This window comes from Oncorhynchus kisutch, linkage group LG20 (genome assembly GCF_002021735.2).
Source record: "Oncorhynchus kisutch isolate 150728-3 linkage group LG20, Okis_V2, whole genome shotgun sequence".
In the NCBI taxonomy this organism is placed as follows: Eukaryota; Metazoa; Chordata; class Actinopteri; order Salmoniformes; family Salmonidae; genus Oncorhynchus; species Oncorhynchus kisutch.
Genome location: NC_034193.2, coordinates 26096650 through 26118143, shown reverse-complemented (window position 1 = coordinate 26118143; position 21494 = coordinate 26096650). Strand labels below are relative to the sequence as shown.

At 41.0% G+C, this 21494-nt stretch overlaps 1 protein-coding gene across 3 annotated transcripts in view; it reads left to right on the top strand.

The window, feature by feature from the left end:
• kansl1a (KAT8 regulatory NSL complex subunit 1a) overlaps positions 1-21494 on the top strand; it is a 56448-nt gene that overhangs the window by 4317 nt on the left and 30637 nt on the right. Inside the window, exons 1-2 of one of the 3 annotated variants that reach the window (XM_020453822.2) lie at positions 4357-5157; positions 7224-8616. In XM_020453822.2, the coding sequence (XP_020309411.1) occupies positions 7292-8616 (1325 nt within the window). In that variant the 5' untranslated portion in view covers positions 4357-5157; positions 7224-7291. Of the gene's footprint in view, positions 1-4356; positions 5158-7223; positions 8617-21494 lie in introns of those variants that run through there. The other 2 variants (XM_020453818.2, XM_020453820.2) reach the window with 2 other exon arrangements.

The following is a 21494-nucleotide window of genomic DNA, read 5'->3' as shown; positions in this document are numbered from 1 at the left end:
AGCCTGTAATCGAACCCACAAATGCATGCTGCTCCAGATACTCAACTACTCTAAAGAAGGCCAGTTTTTTTTATTGCTTCTTTAATCAGTACATCAGTTTTCAGCTGTGCTAACATAATTGCAAAAGGGTTTTCTAATGATCAATTAGCCTTTTAAAATAAACTTGGATTAGCTAACACAATGTGCCATTGGAACACAGGAGTAATGGTTGCTGATAATGGGCCCATGTAGATATTCAATAAAATAATCTGCTGTTTCCAGCTACAATAGTCATTTACAACATTAACATTGTCTACACTCTATTTCTTATCAATTTTATGTTATTTTAAGGGACCAAAAAATTAGCTTTCCTTTGAAAAACAAGGACATTTCTAAGTGACCCCAAACTTTTGAACAGTAGCGTAGGTATTCACACCCTGGAGTCAATACATGTTAGAATCAATCACCTTTGGCAGTGATTACAGACATTTTCAAATCTTGCCATAGATTTTTGAAGCATATTTAAGTCAACTGGAACATTCAATGTTGTCTTCACAAGCAACTCCAGTTTATATTTGGCCTTGTGTTTTAGACAATTGTCCTGCTGAAAGTTGAATTTGTCTCCCAGTGTCTGTTGGAAAGCAGACTGAACCAGCATTTCCTCTAGGATTTTGCCTGTGCCGAGCTTTATTCTGTTTTATTTTTAACCTAAAAAGCTCCCTAGTCCTTTCCGATGACAAGTATACCCATAACACGATGCAGCCACCACCATGCTTGAAAATATGAAGTGCTACTCAGTGATGTGTTCGATTTGACCCAAACATAATGCTTTGTGTTCAGGACAAAGCAAACCGGATGCATGTTTTGGAATATGTTTTATTCTGTGCAGGCTTCCTTCTTTTCACTCTGTCATTTAGGTTAGTATTGTGGAGTAACTACAATGTTGTTGATCCACCCTCAGTTTTGTCCTATCACAGCCATTAAACTCAGTAACTGTTTTAAAGTCACCATTTGCCTTATGGTGAAATCCCTGAGTGGTCAAGGAAAGGACGCCTGTATCTTTTTAGTGACTGGGTGTATTGATACACCATCCTAAGTGTAATTAATAACTTCACCATGCTCAAAGGATGTTCAATGTCTTCTTTTTTTTCTTCATTTTTACCCATCTATCAATAGGTGCCCTTCTTTGTGAGGCATCGGAAAACCTCCTTGGTCTTTGTGGTTGATTCTGTGTTTGAAATTCACTGCTCGACTGAGGGACCTTACAATTCTCAGTATGTGTTGGGTACAGAGATGAGGTAGTCATTTAAAAATCATGTTAAAAACTTATTGCACACAGAATGAGTCCATGCAACTTATGTGACTTGTTAAGCACATTTTTACTCCTGAACTTATTTAGGCTTGCCATAACAAATGGGTTGAATACTTATTGACTCTAGACATTTTAGCTTTTAATTTAATTAATTTGTAAACATTTCTAAAAACATAATTTCACTTTTACATTATGGGATATTGTGTGAGCCCAGTGACAATCTCAATTTAATCCATTTTAAATTCAGGCTGTAACAACAAAATGTGGAATAAGTCAAGGGGTGCGAATTCTTTCTGAAGGCATTAACTTATTTCATGACTTACTTGGCACTGGAAAAAGTTGGTCTCCAGCCCTCCCACTTAGCTACCTTGCTTGAAAGTATAGTCATTTGATACCCGATTCACTGAATGAGGGAATTCATTTATTTGACTTTTTGGTTGTTGTGTGTTATAGCATAATACCTCCAAGAGAGCTACTGAGTGTGTAGACTTTCGTTCCAGCTCCACTAACACCAGATTCTACCAATAAACTGCACAACAGGACTTTAAGCTGACTGGTGTGTTTGAGCAGTGCTGGATTAAAAGCCTGCACATCCAGTGGCCTAGCTATTCAGATGGAGAGTTGACCACATGTTTTAAACAGTAACAGTGCTGTATGTCTGACTTTAAGCCATTTGTTTACAGTGGTATTGTTGTAGTATTGAGTATCATTAGCTGGTATTGGTATCGGTTCAAAGCCAATAATCTGGACACCTAGTTTGTGATCTAACGAATGATTAGCCCATTATATTTGCCAGAATATGCCGACTCTACCATTATGCTTGTTTACACTGAGCTGCACTGGGGTCAGAACGCATTAATGGTTACATTAAGACACAGTGGAGCCGGCGTGAGATGTGGGTTGGAAAACATACCTCAATGCAGGGATGGGATATGCCACTGTACCACATTTTTATCCACACTGCTCCATCGGAGATTGCAATACTCATATTTTTCCCGGAAAACTGACCTTTGTCTTATTGTTAGCTAGCAGTAGCCACACCAGCCATTATGGTAAAAATAGTGAAAGAGCCAGCCCTAAAAATACAGCTTTTTGACATGGGCTCATTTCTGGAGGGGAAAATTAGCAGGTATGTGGCATGCACAAAATAGGTATTAAAATGCATTCCAAGTGGCATTAAAAAGTTCATGCTTAGTCTTAAATTCAACTTCATGGAATCTGCAGATACCCTGTGATTAATTGGTCAATGTTTAAGTCTAAGTATCGTACAAAGTATTCACAGGAAAGTTTTAGTAAAGACCGAACATGCCAGACCGGTCGGCCGAGCGCAATAGGCAGACGTTACATCGCTTGCTGTTGCGACAGTATGTTATAAAAACCAGCTGCACAGTGGTGGCTGTTTACCCTGAGTCTGAATGTAAAATATTCTGGTAATAAGCATTCTGTCCGTCGTTTAGATGTTTGTCTTACGTGACTTTACAACAACTTCTTCCTAAATGTGGGTCGCCAGAGCAGGTTAATTATGTCATCACTTCACCAATTGGCAAAATAAAAGTCCCCTGCAAGACTCTTCATTGTGCCTGCTTGTGCACATTTGCAGGACTTTTATTTTGTCATGCAATTAAAGGGATAGTTCACTGAAATTATTAAATTACATATTTGTTTCCTTACTCTGTAAGCAGTCTATGGACAAGATATGACCACAATCCATGCTTTGGTTTTGTTTATCTGGCCACTTTCAAATGCTAACTTTTATGCATTTGTGCCACAAATACGGTCCAAGTCAATAGTACCTATATTAGCATTTTCGCACTTCATGTCCAAATCATCCAAATGTTTTAAAAATGTTGTACCTCAATGAAGTTACTTAGATGATTTAAGAAACAACCTGGATACCTATATTTTAGAAAAGTGTAATAATACTTTGCTGTAAAGTGGCACATTGTGTCAAATGTCTAGTTGAACAGGGACCAACCCACTGACAAACCTGGGGTGTGTTCATTAAGTCTCGCAAAGGAACCATTTACCGTTTAAAGAACCAAACACAAGCAAACGGAACGGGGAGGGACCTACCTGAATTTTCCCAATAGAAACGTGTTTTTGTTCGGGGTAATGTATACACCCCAGGTGTGCATTTTAGTTTGTGTCAATGTTAGCTATGTTGTGTGATGGTTTGTACTGAATGGCACGTTTCCCCAAAACGGTGTGCACTGTTCTTCAACAGCCTTTGAGGTACATTTGCTCCTGTTTGGTGGGTGTGGCCTGATCAATATGGCTGTGATCATTTTGGAATTGCAAAACTCGTGCAGAACACCACACAGTAATTGTCCTCAGGGCCACCATAATATATTTTTTTAAACTGGTCGTACCGTTTCTGTTGAATTCAACATTGCACACTGTTTTGTCATACACCGTTCTGTGAACACACCCCAGGAGAGTAACATGTCTGGTCCACTGGGAGCGTAGCGTTTGAGTAACCAAAGCAGAAGCAATTGCACTAATTCATTTTGCATCGCCTGGGTGGGTAGAGATTGTACGTCTTATAAACAACTGTCAAACTCATTCCACAGAGGGCTGAGTGTCTGTGGGTTTTCGCTCCACCCTTGTATTAATTCATCAATCAAGGTCACTAATTAGTAAGGAACTCCCCTCGTTGTCCAGGTTTTAATTGAAAGGAATAAAACTAAAACCCGCAGACACTCGGCCTTCCGTGGAATGAGTTTGACACTTCTGTGGTAAACCCCTTCAATGGGCATAAAATTAAATCTTACCCACCATGGGGCAAAACAAGCACCCACTATTGCATCACACTCTGCCAATGTAGCAGACATTTCCAATGCCAATTTAGACAGTTATCTTATCTGTAAGGAGGATGTATACATCTGTGGTGCATTTGGTTCTAGCAGCGTATTGCTGTACATCCTTCCACAGTCCATTGTGTATTGGTACATCAGATGTATGAATAGCCTAGCCCTAGTATAACTCTTGTTTGTCTCATGACAAATTATACAAAATAATTTAGGTAAAGGTTGTTCTCGTGGTGTGCCATTCCATGAGCACTACAGATATTATAGAAATAATTCAAATCCAATTTTATTGGTCACATACACATGGTTAGCAGATGTTGTTATTGCGAGTGTAGCAAGTACAATTTTGATACAGTGTCAGGGGAGGCTTTTACCCTTTTGTTCAGGTTTTTGTTTGTCGGACACTTTTTACATGCACATACAGAGAAATGCTTTAAGAAGCCCCCTCTTATGGCACGTTTGGGCATTTCATGTAGTCTCTTGTCTGCCCTTCAGTCTAGCGGCGAGAATGAGAAATGTCTCCCGCCTACCAGAATTTACACACCACCACCACTTCTGTTTGTCAGACTCAAATCAGAGGGAGAGGAGCAAGCCGCCATTTTCTGAGCGTCTCTCCCTAAAACGAGAAAATAGGCTCTTCTCAAACACCAGAAAAACTGGCCTTCTCAAACACCTTAGGGTGTGGGGAACGGAGTTTGCGACAAAGGATTGTTGTAAAATAATTAACAGAAGTATTTTTGACCAGAAAGGACCATTTTTACACTTACTTGCTATTACTAGTAGCGAGGCGCGCTAGCTAGCTAACTTTAGCGCGTTAACGTTAGTTAGCAAGCAAGGTGTAGCTTGCTACGTTAGTTGATTCGCCCATTGCTTGGTTCCGGAACGAATCTGGAGCGCTTGAAACGGGGTCTTAAATAAAAAAGGATTGCATTTTTAGAAAGGGGAATGGCTGATTAATCGATTCAAATCGTGTTTTGTTGTGGTATCCGTTTACATTTCCTTCAAAAACTGCGGGGGATTGTTGCCGAAATTCACTCGGATAGTGCGCCTCGTCACGTGGTAGGTTCCTCCTTTTTCTTTGTTAGCTAGCTAACAAGACTGATTAGTCTTTACTCCGACTAACTTGTCCGGTTTAGCATTCGACAAAAATGTACCTAATTCAAGTAGACTATTAAAAACTATTCAAATGATTTAGCAATCACACATTGTCAAGCAAAGCGTGGTTTGCATGTGGCTTATTTTAGAGAACAAATTGCATTGCCAGAATCATGTGCATGTCTAGAATAGCCATTGTATTTAAAACAAAAATTAAACTATAACCTTATGAACTAAGATACACTGTGAAATGTTTTTGCTATTGCTTTTCAAACGTTTTGTTTACGTTACAATATAACGTTAGCTAGCTAGGCCGCTACAGTTGTGTGCTTATTGATTTAACGTTAGCCAACATTTGGCTGCACGGTTAGCAAACGTTAACGCTGCCATTTAGAATTAGATGCATAATAATTTAATACACACGACTTGGAGCGAGCTAGCTAAATAATTTGTTGAGATGCATTACGTTTGAATCAGTAACTGGACACGTGAATTTGAAGACAAAAACAATAAACGTAAACATTTGTAGGGGGCATTGTGCGAACAAATCCTTTACCAAGGCGTCATGGAAAATAAAGGGAAATTTGATATATCGAAAACAGTAGCCAATGCATTAATAACGTCAACGTAATTATTAGATTGACATTTTCAACGTCAAGCCTTTTGATAGGGACAAGTTTATTGGATTTATCAGCGTTGAATAGGCGGTTTAATGTGGATGAATTGCATTGAATCTCCCTCGGAAATACAACATGGCGTTTGTGCGCGCTGACAAGAAACTGCGGTGGAATACTGAGCCCCCCCCCCCCCCCCCCCCCCCCATTCATATCGCCTGACAGATGATACAGGGAAGAAGCAGAACGCCTTTTATCATTGTGGATTCTGTCTAGCTAGATTCCATAGATCGAATTTGGACCAGATTCGCATGTTTACCGGAATTAAATACCAATCCAATAATAAACGTCCCCCTTAAAATCGGCATTAACCATACACACTGATTGCACCACGAGCAAGGCTGTACCTTGTGAACATAATCTAGTAGCCTACATATGATTTAGGAAATGTGGATACTTGTGTGTCTGAGAATTTCACACAGGAAGTCAGAATGTCATGTGCTTTGGGCTATTGGGCTAAATCCACCTGCTTTACACCTCCAAACCCTGCTGCATCTGACTTAGTAGGGTTTGAATAATTTGCATTGGCTGCTTTGCTTTCCCTCCTTATCATCCGACTATCCTTGAATTCAATGGTCACAGGGCACAGATAATTATTTGAGGAGGAGCCTGGGGAGTAGTCCTAAATGACGAAGGCCAACTTGTTCACACAAGCACAGGTGCAGTTAGCTGTAGGATTTATTAGCCTGAGGTTCCGCTAGGCTAGTGTCTTGCTGTTGACCACATTGTTTTCATTATTTCCTACATGTTAACCATGTAGGCAAGTTCAATCACAAAGAAATGGGCTCATAAATCTACTTGCCTGAATGTTTTTTATTAGATCACAAAGTAGTCTAGCCTGCTGGATATTCTTAATATTGACTCTGCCCTAACTAAAGGCCTAATATAAATTTAAAAAACAGATACATGTTAATATTATTTGTTTAATCATGTTTTCAGGCAACACCATACTTACCACCCTGACTATGGTCTGTTAGGTCTTAGGCAGTATGCTATGCTTATCAACATGAAGGTTGCTATTTAATATGCAATTAGAGGTTCCAATTGCATGCTTTTTGTAAATTAATAGGCCAATTTAAAGCAGACTACATACTCCTTGTTTTCTCAACTTCTCTAAGTAAATGCTTTTATCTTATATAATTTGTTAGATTTATCAAGTGAAGCACAACATCTCTAATTTGCCTTAGTCAGAGTAAATTATGTTAATCATTGTAGCATTTTAAGGAGGTGTTAGTCCACCTGTGGTTACTTGAGGCAGGTTTGTTGGTCACCGACCAGGATTGGGTGTGTCTGCTGTCTATCACACCTTTACTGTGTGGTACTAGTGTCTGACTTTGTCTCTTCTTGACCACCCAGGCTGTCCTCTGGCAGGGCAGTAAGCGGGTGGTGTGGAGCAGGCCGCGGAGTCCGTCTCTCTGCACTGCATGGCTGCGATGGCGCCCGCTCTCACCGACGCCCCAGCCGAAGCTCACCACATCCGCTTCAAACTGGCTGCCCAGTCCTCCAGTCTCTCCCCGGGCAGCACAGAGAACGGCAACACAAGCAACATCCTCATCCACAACAGCAGCGGCACCGGCAAATGCAAGGTCTCCGCCGCCGACGAACACTCCCACAACTTTTGCAGCGGGAACCAGGAGCTGCCGACCCAGCAGCATCAGCAGTCCCCGGCCTCAACACTGGGCAAGCTCCAGCCGCTGGTAGCTTCCTACCTGTGCTCCGATGTGACCCCCGTCCCCTCTACCAAGGAGTCTATTAAACTGCAAGGAGTCCTCATCAAGCAGTCTGTGCTGAAGAGTCACGGCATCCTGCCCAGCTCGCTTTTCAACGGCGGGGGAGACTTCCTGCTGAGTAAGCGGCAGACTCTGGAGCTGTCCGGAGGACAACTGAAGAGCCTCATGAGCAGCAACGGCGGTGGCCAAGCCGTGGCGGCCATCAATGGCCTAGCCAAGAAGCTGGCCATGTCCGGCGCAGCGGGCTCCGTGGTGGCGAACAGGAGCAAACCCTCCGCCAGCGCTGAATCTCAGCCCCTAACGCCTCCACTGGACTCCAAGGCCTTCACGGGCGCCATCTTAAAGGGACCCGTCAAGCAAAAGCATTCCCTGGGGGTTTCTCACAGCGCAGGAGGAAATGGCCTCCAGCAGCAACCAGCTCACTTTGTGGCGCCTGATACACCCTCAAATCAGCCGGACACACCCTCAAATCGGCTGATGCTGCCTGTGACTGACTGGGAGAGGGCAGGCAGAAGCCAGCAGGGGTCCCCAGTCTGCTCTCCGGCACCCCAGTCCCCCTCCTCCACCCTCTGCAGCCTGGACGCCCAGGTGAAGGAGCGCACTCTGCTCAACCGCAGCCGCCAGGGTGAGATCGAGGGCCGGATGCGGCGGCTACGCAAGCGGCTGCAGGTGGTGCAGGCCAAGCAGGTGGAGCGCCACGTTAAGCAGCAGCTGGGGGGATTTCTGGACTCATCCCTCAGCATGCTGCCTCCCGCCACCACAACGCGCAAGGGGGACACCACCGCCACATGGCGCCCGGGCCGGCACTCCTTGGGAGCCAGGGACAGCCTGGGCAGGTTCTTGAAGAGCGGCTCCATCCCCACAGAGTTGGAGCGCCTCTACCTCAGCGGCACGGCCAACCTGCACGTAGCTGAGAGCAACTTCGACTCGGACGTGACGGAGAGCAGCTCGGGAGGGGACACCGACCTGGAGGAGGAGGTGCTGACCAGAGTGGACATTGAGCAGCGGCACATCAAAATGTAAGTACCACAGGACACACCGTTGTGACATGAGGACCCCAAGTGACGTTCCATCATATAAAGGTTTGGAAAATGGTGAGACTGAAGTGATGAGTGTTCATATGCCAAGCTGAAGGCCATATGGGTCTTTTGAAAAACAAACTCTTTTTGCACCTTGTGACCATCAGTGTATTGAGCAGAAGGGACTTACCATGCCCCTTTTCTTTGGCTCAAGCAGCATCACAGGCTGAAAGAGCTTTTGGTCAACCAAATCATGTAATCTTCTTGATGTTTGTTGCCTGGCAGAAAGGGACAAAGTGGGACTAACATAGATGGAAGGTGAGATGGTGTTCCCCTAACTATTCTACTCAGGATAATGGGATCTTAATCTACACGGTACAAAGGGTCCCCAGCTTTCACCTAGAAGGCTGCTCTGTGCAGATGAACTAAAAATCTTCTATTTGGGCTAACAGGTGCTAATGGCAATTAGAGATGCCCCATCTCCCTGAATGGAAGGATCAAACTCCAGGAAGGGGGCGATAACGCCAGTTGCTTGGAAGAGCTGGTGTTGTAGTGTGGGTGTGATGCTGTAGTTACTGGAGAGACTGAGTACACTGTGTGAATCTATTAAGTCCCTGTACACAGTGCTGTACTGCCACAACCAAGGCTAGAGCTGAATGTACTGTTTATATGCAGAGAGAGAACAGAGAGCACATACAGAATACATGTTTTGATTTAGATAAAACCAAGGAGGAAATGTGACTTCATGCAAAGGGTATAATTTTCACATTTCCACTTTCTTGTGTTTTTCTTAGCGGGGGCTTTCAAATGTATTCCACGCGAGGCGCAAGCCAGAGTGCCTCATTTCTGCTTAATGTTTTTGAGTGAAAATAGACTGCCAGTTGGGTCAGCGGCATTAATGGACTTGGTGACTTGTTTGGCGTTTGGTAGATGATTAACAAAGCAGAGAACTTATTTTACAGCCCCTTCCTGTTCCTTTTGGACTTTTGGCCTAAATATTTTCGTATCCATACAGAGAGAAGCCTGAGTTATTGGCACAAGCATAGAGATTGACATGGCTGATAATTTGTCTGGATGGGGAAAGAGTGATGTACAGACTTCACTACATGATAAATTGTTCTACTTGAACTGTTTGGTAACCCCATTTATAGCAAATGAATTGGATTTTTATCCTAAAGGGTTTGCAGTTTGGCTAGAGCTTTGTTGTACCTGGGATGGGAAGTAGACTAGCTTATTAGTGCGATAGCATGTTGACGTCATCAATATGTGACCAGACAGTGCTTTAGCCCCTTCAAACTCAATTCTGAACATCGAAGCCAGTTCCACTGCATTTGTTGATTGTTCTCCTCTAATCAGGGACTAATTTAGACCAGGTCGGTGCAATTATTGGGTAGAGCAGAAAACCAGCATGCCCCGGACCTCGTAAGGGAAGAGTTGAATACCCCTGGTTTAGCCTATTTGAACTATACTGGCTCCGCACAGTGAAGAGCAGTCTCACAGCGCACAGAAGGGCAGCATGTTAAAATCAGAGTAATTTGTCTATTCCTATTTGCTATAGCATATTTCAATACATGTTATATACAGAATGCAAGAGTGGAATGTAAGCCAGGCGGAGTGGAGGATTCCACCAAAAAAGTAGCACAAAATGTCTAGTCGGAATCTCTTTCTCGCTGCTGGTCTCTGTTTGCGACATTCTCTGTCGGATACATGGGCCTTAGGCTATATCCTGAACCTGTTCATAAAAAAAAAAATGATAACCGACACTCCTTAGCTGTCTTGCTGTTAAAAAAAATGTTTAGCCTATATTCCCTATTTCTCTCTCTGATAGGCTATGAATATGACTTTGGGCTCTACTATAGGCTAAGCTTTCATTGTTTTAAGCATTGCTTTCTCTCAATCAAATAATTAATGTAACAGGGTTCCTTCTCATTTGTTTGAATATCCTAAAAATGTAAAGTAGCCAGGGGAATGAGAGTGAACAAACAATAGCCTATAGAAACATCTAATGACAAGTTTAATCAAGTTTGCTTATTAAGAAATTAACTATTTATGTGGGCAGGGGAAACTCTCCATGCGAGGTTGAAAACCTAATAGCCAATTACCCATCCTCCTACTAGGCCTAGCCTAGGAATAGCCTAGGAATAGGCAATCACAGCTTTGAGAGAGAGAACATTATTTATTTACTGTTTTATAAAGCAATTATTATTCAGTTCTGAAGTCTAGACTGCTTCTGTCTAGCCGATAACGTATAACCTAACTCACTATGTTAAGACATCCCGTTCCTCATCAGACAATCACTGCTCAATCATGTGCGCAATCGCAATTTGACTTGCGATTTAGAGCAAACCACTTGTGTGAACTGTCGGAATCATGGAAATAGAATGATTATTCTAATTCTGTAGTTAGAATATAATAGTTGGCACTTTGAATACAGTGTTTGACATGACAGCGAATGAAAATGCCAGGGAGGAGTTATTGTGACAGGGTAGGAACCAAAGTGTTGATGCGTTTCCTAGGGTCTCTATAGTCTTTTGGTGACATTGAATGTTATTTTTGCTACCTCGTGTAGCATTCATGCTTCACGTATTCCTCTTTGATTTAGAAGATAATGTTGCACAAATAACATGCTGATTTTGGTCTATATCATTACTGGTATTATCAGGCTGTATATAGCTCGCTACGTTTGCTCTGACTCGGTACATTTAGGCCCAACTTCCCAAGAAAATAAACTATCCATTTGCAGATCTAAGAAACACACTAATTGTGTAATTGTAGAATGCTAGTGGATTTATATTAAGAAGCAAAGTGAAAACCACGTCATTGTCATCAACATTGGCCATGCTGACTGAATGCAAGTGTCTCGAGGTCGAGGAACAACAAATGCGCTCCTTGAGGGATGAGGTGGGGCTAGGTCTTTGTGGAAAGCGGTGTGGGGAGAGGACTCAAGTAGCGGCGTAAACTATAAAAATGGATCTTACACACGGCGTATCACATTTTAACAAACCAAACATTCAAATACTGTTATAGAAGGTAAAGTAATAACCCAAACCTCTCCGTGGATGAATAGGGCTGGGCGGTATACCATATCTGCTCCATGGTCGGGGGTTAGGTCTAATTAATTGCACCCACCTGGTGTCCCTGGTCTTAATCAGTCCTTGATTAGAGGGGAAGAGTGGAAATCCACAATGTAACTGGCTTTGAAATTCCAGATTTAGGATTTGCCTGGCCTATAATCTTTGCTCTTGAAATTAGAGGTTGACCGATTAATCGGAATGGCCGATTTCAAGTTTTCATAATCGGAAACCGGTAATTTTGGAAGCAGATTTAGCAGATATTTTTTTAGACTTTTTTTTTTTACACCTTTTTTATTTAATCTTTATTTAACTAGGCAAGTCAGTTAATAACACATTCTTATTTTCACTGATGGCCTAGGAACAGTGGGTTGGAACTACCGCTCCCGGATCTGGGAGAATTGTCATCAACTGTCCGGATGAAAAACGTGCCCAAATTAACCTCTAGTGACTCCCCATCCCGGGTGCGGGAGCATCCTTTGCGTAATTAGCATAACGCAAAGGACAAAAGATATTACTAGAAAATATTAATATTCATGAAATCACAAGTGAAATATATTAAAACACAGCGTAGCCTTTTGTTAATCACCCTGTCATCTCAGATTTTGAAATTATGCTTTACAGCCAAAGCAAGACAAGCATTTGTGTAAGTTTATCGATAGCCTAGCATAGCATTAGGCCTAGCGACCAACTATTTTTTACCTTTATTTAACCAGGTAGGCAAGTTGAGAACAAGTTCTCATTTACAATTGCGACCTGGCCAATATTGTTTCCCAATGAGAACTCACTTAACAGGCAGAGACCAACAAAAAAAATCTGAATGGTTAGTCCTTGGGGTTTTGCCTGCTACATAAGTTCTGTTATACTCACAGACATGATTCAAACAGTTTTAGAAACTTCAGTGTTTTCTATCCAAATCTACTAATAATATGCATAGCATGAGTAGCATATTCTATGCATATAGCATATTCTTGGCATGAGTAGCAGGAAGTTGAAATTGGGCACGCTATTTATCCAAAAGTGAAAATGCTGCCCCCTATACCTTAAGAAGTTAACTCCTATCTTCAGAGGAAGTGTGAATAAGAGCCTGTGCATGGATCACAGCAGCACTAGGCAGAGGGTGTGGGGTGCGAAGAGGATCAAATTCAGCTGGAGAGCTGCAATCATAAAGAGAAGTGGTTATGTAACTCCGGCTGTGGGTTCATGTTGGGGAGGAACTCACTGGAGCTAAACAAATCCAGATGTGTCGAACAGGATGGGAAACGGTACACAAGGGGGGGGAGATACTAGAAAACTGCACAGTAATGCTGAGCAACAGCATGCGCTGCAAGCCATGGCCTCAGCCAACTTAGTTGGCTTGATTATTAGAAAACTTTGTACACATTTTATGCACTAGGCCCGTGTATAAAGCTAAAACATGAACTGGATTAGGGCTAACTGACTTAAGGTCTTCTAGTTCCCTAGAATGGATAGAATTTATTCTTCGAAAGCAGAACTGCAACCTCAAACTGATTTATACACTTTCTATTAGTGATGGGGGGGATATCGTATAGTTTTGATCAATATCAATATTTCTGTGCTAGTTGGCTGTACCTGCACCAAAACAGCAGTATTTTCCTTCGAAACATGCTCTCCCTCTTTTTTTAAAATAGGGAGACAATTTGTTTAACACTTTTGTTTTCTCAAGGCTCTCTTGTTCCTCTACAGCAGACATATATATGGTGACCAATGTACTTGGAACACCAAATTGCAATTAAATCACAGTACCAAATCGTAATACATTTAGAATCACAATACATAGTATCGGCACCTAAGTAATCGTGATATCGTATCGAGGGGTCCCGGGCAATTCCCAGCCCTACTTTATATTCACTATTAGGCCAATGTAATGCATGTGATGTAATGCGATTCTTGCCTCAAACACTGATCTCTCAATATGGGCAGCCCTCAGCCATGTAGGCCATTACGCTAAAATATACAGAAAATACAAATACACAACCAGGAGACAGGCCTGCTAGTATTCAAAGAAAACCACTAAAACTGAACCTCTTTCGAATTAATACTGGGACGCATCATAAGCATGGTAAACAAACGTTGGCTTGAACTAAGAGGTATCGGAACTTGTCTCTACAATATAGGTCAATGTGACAAGATCCACTGTCAGAAAATCAGCAGTCCTGGACTGGTTAGTGCTCTTTACCATTTCAAGTAGAGGTCGGCCGATTATAATTTTTCAACGGCGATACCGATTTATTGGAGGACTAAAAAAGGCAGATAGTGGTTAATCGGCCGATTTATATTTATATATATATATATATATATTTATATATATATTTATTTATTTATATATATATATATATATATATATTTATATATATTTATATATATATTTATTTATATATATATATAATATATATATATATATATATATATATATAAATTTGTTATTTTATTTGTAATAATGACAATTACAACAATACTGAATGAACACTTATTTTAACGTAATATAATACATCAATAAAATCAATATAGCCTCAAGTAAATAATGAAACATGTTCAATTTGGTTTAAATAATGCAAAAACTAAGTGTTGGAGAAGAAAGTAAAAGTGCAATATGTGCCATGTAAGAAAGCTAACGTTTAAGTTCCATATGAAAGCTGGTGGTTCCTTTTAACATGAGTCTTCAATATTCCCAGGCAAGAGGTTTTAGGTGTAGTTATTATAGGACTATTTCTGTCTTACCATTTGTATTTCATATACCTTTGACTATTGGATGTTCTTATAGGCACTTTAGTATTGCCAGTGTAACAGTATAGCTTCCGTCCCTCTCCTCGTTTCTACCTGGGCTCGAACCAGGAACACATCAACAACAGCCACCATGCAGAGCAAGGGGAACAACCACTCCAAGTCTCAGAGCGAGTGACGTTTGAAACGCTATTAGCGAGCACCCCGCTAACTAGCTAGTCATTCCACATCGTTACACCAGCCTAATCTAGGGAGTTGATAGGCTTGAATTCATAAACAGCGGAGCTGCTGGCAAAACGTACAAAAATGCTGTTTGAATGAATGCTTATGAGCCTGCTGGTGCCCACCATCGCTCGGACTGCTCTATCAAATCATAGACTTAATTAGAACATAATAACACACAGAAATACAAGCCTTAGGTCATTAATATGGTCGAATCTGGAAACTCGAAAACAAAACATTTATTCTTTCAGTGAAATACAGAACCGTTCTGTATTTTATCTAACGGGTGGCATCCATCAGTCTTAATATTCCTGTTACATTGCACAACCTTCAATGTTATGTCATAATTACGTAAAATTCTGGCAAATTAATTCGGAATGAGCCAGGCGGCCCAAACTGTTGCCTATAACCTGACTCTGCGTGCAATGAACGCAAGAGAAGTGACACAATTTCACCTGGTTAATATTGCCTGCTAATCTGGATTTATTTTAGCTAAATATGCAGGTTTAAAAAAAATATATACTTCTGTATTGATTTTAAGAAAGGCATTGATGTTTATGGTTAGGTACCCGTTGGAGCAACAACAGTCCTTTTTCGCGAATGCGCACTGCATCGATTACATGTACGCAGGACAAGCTAGACAAACTAGTAATATCATCAACCATGTGTAGTTATAATTAGTGATTATGATTGATTAAGTTTAATGCTAGCTAGCAACTTACCGTGGCTTCTTACTGCATTAGCGTAACAGGCAGGCTCCTCGTGCAGTGCAATGGGAGGCAAGTGTTTAGCGCGTTGGACTAGTTAACTCTAAGGTTGCAAGATTGAATCCCCGAGCTGACAAGGTAAAATTCTGTCGTTCTGCCCCTGAACAAGGCAGTTAATTTGGCCGCGCTTTTCATCCGGACATGAAAATACTGCCCCCTACCCAAGAGGTTAAATGTGTATTTTTCCAAATACACACCCTATATGTCTTAATAAAATCAACTATATCCATTGAACTTGTTTGAAATAAGGCAAATGTCTCGAAGGCACCAAAGGTCTAGGTAAGTAGAAAACCGTAACCTAACCCAACTATTCTCCTGCTGGTTTTCGTTACTCTCCTGAAGTTGCCGGTAATAGGCTACATGAGGAGTCTGCAACCTTTCTCGTGTGAAATGCCAATTTGTCTTACCATTTCTACCGATCTGCATGTCAGTAATGGTTTTCATTTAATTATGGTTTTCATTTAATTTGTCTTCACATCTCAAAATCATTGTCATGTGGTTAATCAAAATTTATATCTAAATGAAAATGATGCATACATAAAAAACGACCTTCTGTTGCCATTGCCAACTGTTTTAAAAATAGCCCACATAAAGCCAACAAATAACATTGCAGCATGCAGGTAGAAAATATCCTGATTTAAAAAGATCCTATAAATCACCTTGGCTATTCATGACCTGTGCAACGAGCTTGAAACGTAGGGTATCAACTATTAACTTGGGTCCGGCGAACTTGCAACGTGTAAAATATTCTGGGCCCTCAGACTGTCCTGTGCCAATGAGCTCAGGACAGAGACAGCTTTAGGCTATTTGCGCAGGGAATAAGAAGCTGTGCTTGACTTGGGCTGGAGCTGAGTACTGGCACCTCAAATTTTCTTCTGCTTGAGCTCTTGTTCCTCTTATAGAATATTATCTAAAATGTATTGTGGAACTCCTGGACCTAAATATAAACAGTACCAGCACCCAAACTGAGTACCGGAACCTATTTCTGTCAAGTTAAGTACTGATAAGAAGTAATTGGCTAGGCCAATTTTCAAATCAAATTTTATTGGTCACATACGTTTGGCAGATGTTATTGCTGGTGCAGCAAAATGCTTGTGTTTCTAGCTCCAACAGTGCAGTAATATCTAACAATTTCATAACAATATACACACATTTAAAGTAAAGTAAAGGAATGGAGTTAAGAATATCTAAATATTTGGACGATCAATTGCGGAGCGGCATAGACTAAAATACAGAATAATACAGTGTATACATGAGATTATGTCCCCATTACCAGCAAAAAATGATCAGTCTTTCTTTCACTTACTGAGCTGTTTTGTTGTTCATTTGTTAAGTCGTTTCGTCGTTTCAACCATGATATATAAGGAACGCCGTTAAGTATTATTTGATTAATGGTGGTCGGACCCATCTATGTGTAGCTAGCCACAGTAAGGATTAGTCACAATAGTGGACTTAGTGGTTAGCCTTCAAATGAAAAGGATAGCATAATTCTACCATTTGTATTCATTTGCATCACTGTCAATAACATACTTTTACTTTGAAGGCAAACCGCAAATCCCACAATTGTGCCTAATCCTTATTGTGGCTAGCTTCACAATACATAACCCAGTCCGGTCGAGCCTCACTAGCCAGATGAAGCTAGCTGACTGCTTATAACATTAGCTTTGGGCAACAAGGTTAAGTAGGTGGCTAGAGATTTATTTTCATGAACTGAAGTTATATTTCAATAGGCGAACAAGTGGCAACCTTGCTAATACTTACAAGGAATCCTAAATCATTTTTGTAAACACATTGTTCGTGTCCGAGGTTTGCTTGTTTGCTGACTTTTTTGTTCAGCTTTGACAGTGCTACTATATCTTTTTTGACACGTTCCGTAGTATGCATGTCGTGAAGCTAATAGCAGTGATGCTATTACTGTGTAACGCCAGTAGGGCAGCATCTGAAAAATAGCGCACTTAGTGTGTACCGGTGCTCGACCAGTCGGCGAAAGCCAACATCACCCGCGACAGAACATTTGATTGTCAATGGCAATGAATACCATTATCTTGGCTTTAATGGATTTCGCCTTTGAGTTGTCTCGCTGAAAATATCTTACTTTTTCAAATGATGCTTGACTTGTTGACTGCTAAATCCACACAGCAGACATTGTGTGGGCTAAGTTAGGAACGCTGTGCTGCATGTGTAGGGCAACATTTTACGGGGTGTCATTACGTCATGTACCTACGTTGTTAAAGCTACCTTGAATACCTATACATCGATTTTTTTACATCGGCGTTAAACTAGACATCGGTCAAAGCTAATATCGTCCGATTCCGATATATTCACCAATATATTGTTCATCCCTAATTATTATAGTGACTAATGTTCCAATTATTAAAGTGGTCAGTGATTTTCAAGTCTTATCTATATAGGGCAGCAGCCTCTAAGGTGCATGTGATGGCTTTAACAGTCTGATGGCCTTGAGATGGAAGCTGTTTTTCAGTCTCTCGGTCTCAGCTTTGATGCACTTTTTATGGCATTTTCATTATCAGAGCATGACATTTTTCCCTTCAATGCTGAGTGGTTATCGAAAGAGAGCTAGAAAGATTTTTCAAATACATTGAGCAACTATTATAATTATCAATGGATATAAAGTTAATTTTGAGGTGAAAACATTACTTTGAGAAGCTCCACAGGTCATTAGTGGTGGTGCGTTAAGCCAATCAGAAATACTATCAGAAACTCCCAAATGGGCACCTTTTTATACGCCTACATTTGCTCGCAGGCCGGGTAGCCTATAGGCCTACTTCTATGTGTGCGCGTCCTTACTTAACATCAACAGGAGCGCTCCAAACAAAAGACACTGACTAGATTGACAAAACTCGAAAATGGAATGAAATAAACCAAAACTTGTTTCTCACAAGTGTAGCATAGGTTTTGCACTCAGCAAACAATGTGTCCACTCTGACAGTGAGAATGGGAAGACTCTGAATAACAATATTGAATGTATTAATATAAAGGAAGTGACCAAAGTAACAAACATTGTAGATTATTAATTAACAGTAAATGTAACACTGGTGATATATGTAATGGGGAATTGATATACAGTAACAATCAAATGCAAACAATTCGCACAGTGGAGTTATGAAACAATGAATGTGCACAAATTGGCGGGAGTGCGTTCTGGAGAGAGAGGTCCATTGTCCGTCTGGGCGTGTGGTCAATACGATGTCTGCATTGGCCAGGCAGCATTTACGGTGATATGGCCCGAGCAGAAGTCGGGGAATTCATACTTCTTGTGCTTTATGGTGGAGTGCAGAACTGTTGTCAAGGTAGAGAGTTTGTTTTCAACAGGATGTACTGCTCCCACCTACCATCAACCAATCCTGTCAATGTGGAGCTATTCAGAGTCTTCCGTATTGTTAAAACATTTGGGAGGTGCATGTCAATGCGGTACGGAGCTCGTCTCCGCAATTGCTTCATACGGAGCATCCGACCACATTTTCGGATCGAGCATAAATTATATTTTAGTCTAAGCCTCCGCAATGGATTAGTTCACTGAGATGGGTTTAAATGTGTGTATATTTGTTACTGCTCGACTAAAACGATCTCGGTTGACCAACGACCACACAATCGACTCGTCAACTAATTGGGGTCAGCCCTAAGGCTATGCTTACGCTGCGTTGTTTGCCATTGCCTCGTGAGTAAATCTGAGCTGAAAAAAATTGTGGATAGGCTATTTTGTAAAAACAACTCCAGCCTTTATGCACGTTGTAATCAAAATTCTAATCTTAACTGCCAGATTTCAAACTCTGCTTTTGTGAGAAGCAGCCAGAAACTCTGTAGATGGCGAGTGGTGGGATCAGTAAACCAGAATTGGAGGGTCCTTTTCTGCTGCTTCCCTCACATTTATTCAATCGTTTGAAGAAGAACCATCCCCTACTTTATAGCTTTAGACATGATTCCTTTTTACACAGTCAGCAAAGACTGTTTCAAGAAGATGATAAGCAAGCTGGACAGAGAATAAATTCTATCTCGCACATATTTCTCCCAAGTCGCCATCCCAACACTATAACAAAATGAAGGGAGAATTTGGAACGAAGCTCACGAGTTGTTTATAATGCGACATATTTAAGTTTTTATTGATAAATTTGCAAACGTATTAACTCTGTTAATACGAACGTATTTGCTCTGTTATTGTGAGGTATTGTGTGTGTCCCCCTCAATCTACAATTTGATCCATTTTAGAACAAGGCTGGAACGTAACAAAATATGGAAAAAGTACAGTGGTTGGAAAACTTAACGAATTCCCTTAAATAATTACACAATCATACTATTCCATCTGCAGCCTATGGCTGAATTAATAATTAACAATTAACTTTGGTCATGGTAAAATGGGAATAGGTACTCGTGTTATTAATTAATGAATTAGTGCTGCGCCTATTGCACACTATTTTGATGTTAAAATGTATGTTCATGTGTAATAATCCTATCATAACAATGTGAGAATTAAAAAAATTGGTTTTGGGTTCAGTTAGCACCGTGTGTTTAATCAATCATAACAGAAGATGAATGTTGTTGAAAGCATGGTCAGAGGCTATGTGGGGGCTAATATTTCCATATATTAATTTCTGGTGGAGGTAGATTCAGTACGGAACAGGTGTCTGTGTGGCATGCACATGGAGCAAAGTATTTCGCTACACTCGCATTAACATCTGCTAACCATGTGTATGTGACAAATAAAATTTGATTTGATTTGAAGTAAGAGAGAGACGTGCCAGTTGTGCTGCAGCGCTGGAGTGGACAGGATAGGGAGGGAGAGACACAGTAGCTGACGAAGCCAAGCCAATTTAATGTTATTTATCATCCCATCTCAAATAAGAAGTTAACTGACTTCTTATGGCTTCAGGGGCAGTATTGAGTAGCTTGGATGAAAGGTGCGCAGGGTAAACGGCCTGCTCCTCAGTCTCAGTTGCTAATATATGTATATTATTATTCATATTGGATAGAAAACACTGAAGTTTCTGAAACGGTTTGAATGATGTCTGTGTGTATAACAGAACTCCTATGGCAGGCAAGAACCTGAGAAGAAATCCAAACAGGAAGTGAGAAATCTTGAGGTTGGTATATTTTCAAACCATTCCCTATTGAAATCCCATTGCGATATGAATGTAGATTCACTTCCTAGGGCTTCCACAGTTTGTAGAAGCATATCAAACAATTTTTATAATCAATCCTTAGGGTCTTTTTATAATAAATCTTCAATAATATTCCAACCGGACAATAGCGTATTCATTACAGGGGAAAAAGAAGGAACGGCACGGCACGCCCGCGTGACCGTGCAGTAAATTGATTGGCCACAGCTTAGTCCACTTGTTGAAACAGCTCTTATCTGACCCCATTCCACAATAGAAGCCTCAAACAACTTTCTAAAGACTGTTGACATTTACTGGAAGCCTTGGGAAGTGCAATCTGGCCCCAAGACACAGCATATTGGATAGGCAATCACTTAAATGAAACTACAAACCTCAGATTTCACACTTCCTGGTTGGATTTGTCTCAGGTTTTCGCCTGCCATATGAGTTCTGTTATACTCACAGACATCATTCAAACAGTTTTAGAAACTAAAGTGTTTTCTATCCAACACTACTAATAATATGCATCTTGGACAGAGTGGCAGGCAGTTTACTCTGGGCACCTTATTCATCCAAGCTACTCAATACTGCCCCCCTGTCACCAAGAAGTTAACAAACCTCCAAACGAGCTTCAATGCCATACAACACTACTTCCGTGGCCTCCAACTGCTCTTAAATGCTAGTAAAACTAAATGCATACTCTTCAGCCGACGCTGCCCTCGCCCGCCCGACTAGCATCACTACTCTGGACGGTTCTGACTTATGTGGACAACTATATATACCTAGGTGTCTGGCTAGACTGTGAACTCTCCTTCCAGACTCATTAAGCATTTCCAATCCCAAATTAAATCTAGAATCGGCTTCCTATTTCGCATCAAAGCCTCCTTCACTCATGCTGCCAAACATACCCTCGTAAAACGGACTATGCTACTAATCATTGACTTCAGCGATGTCATTTA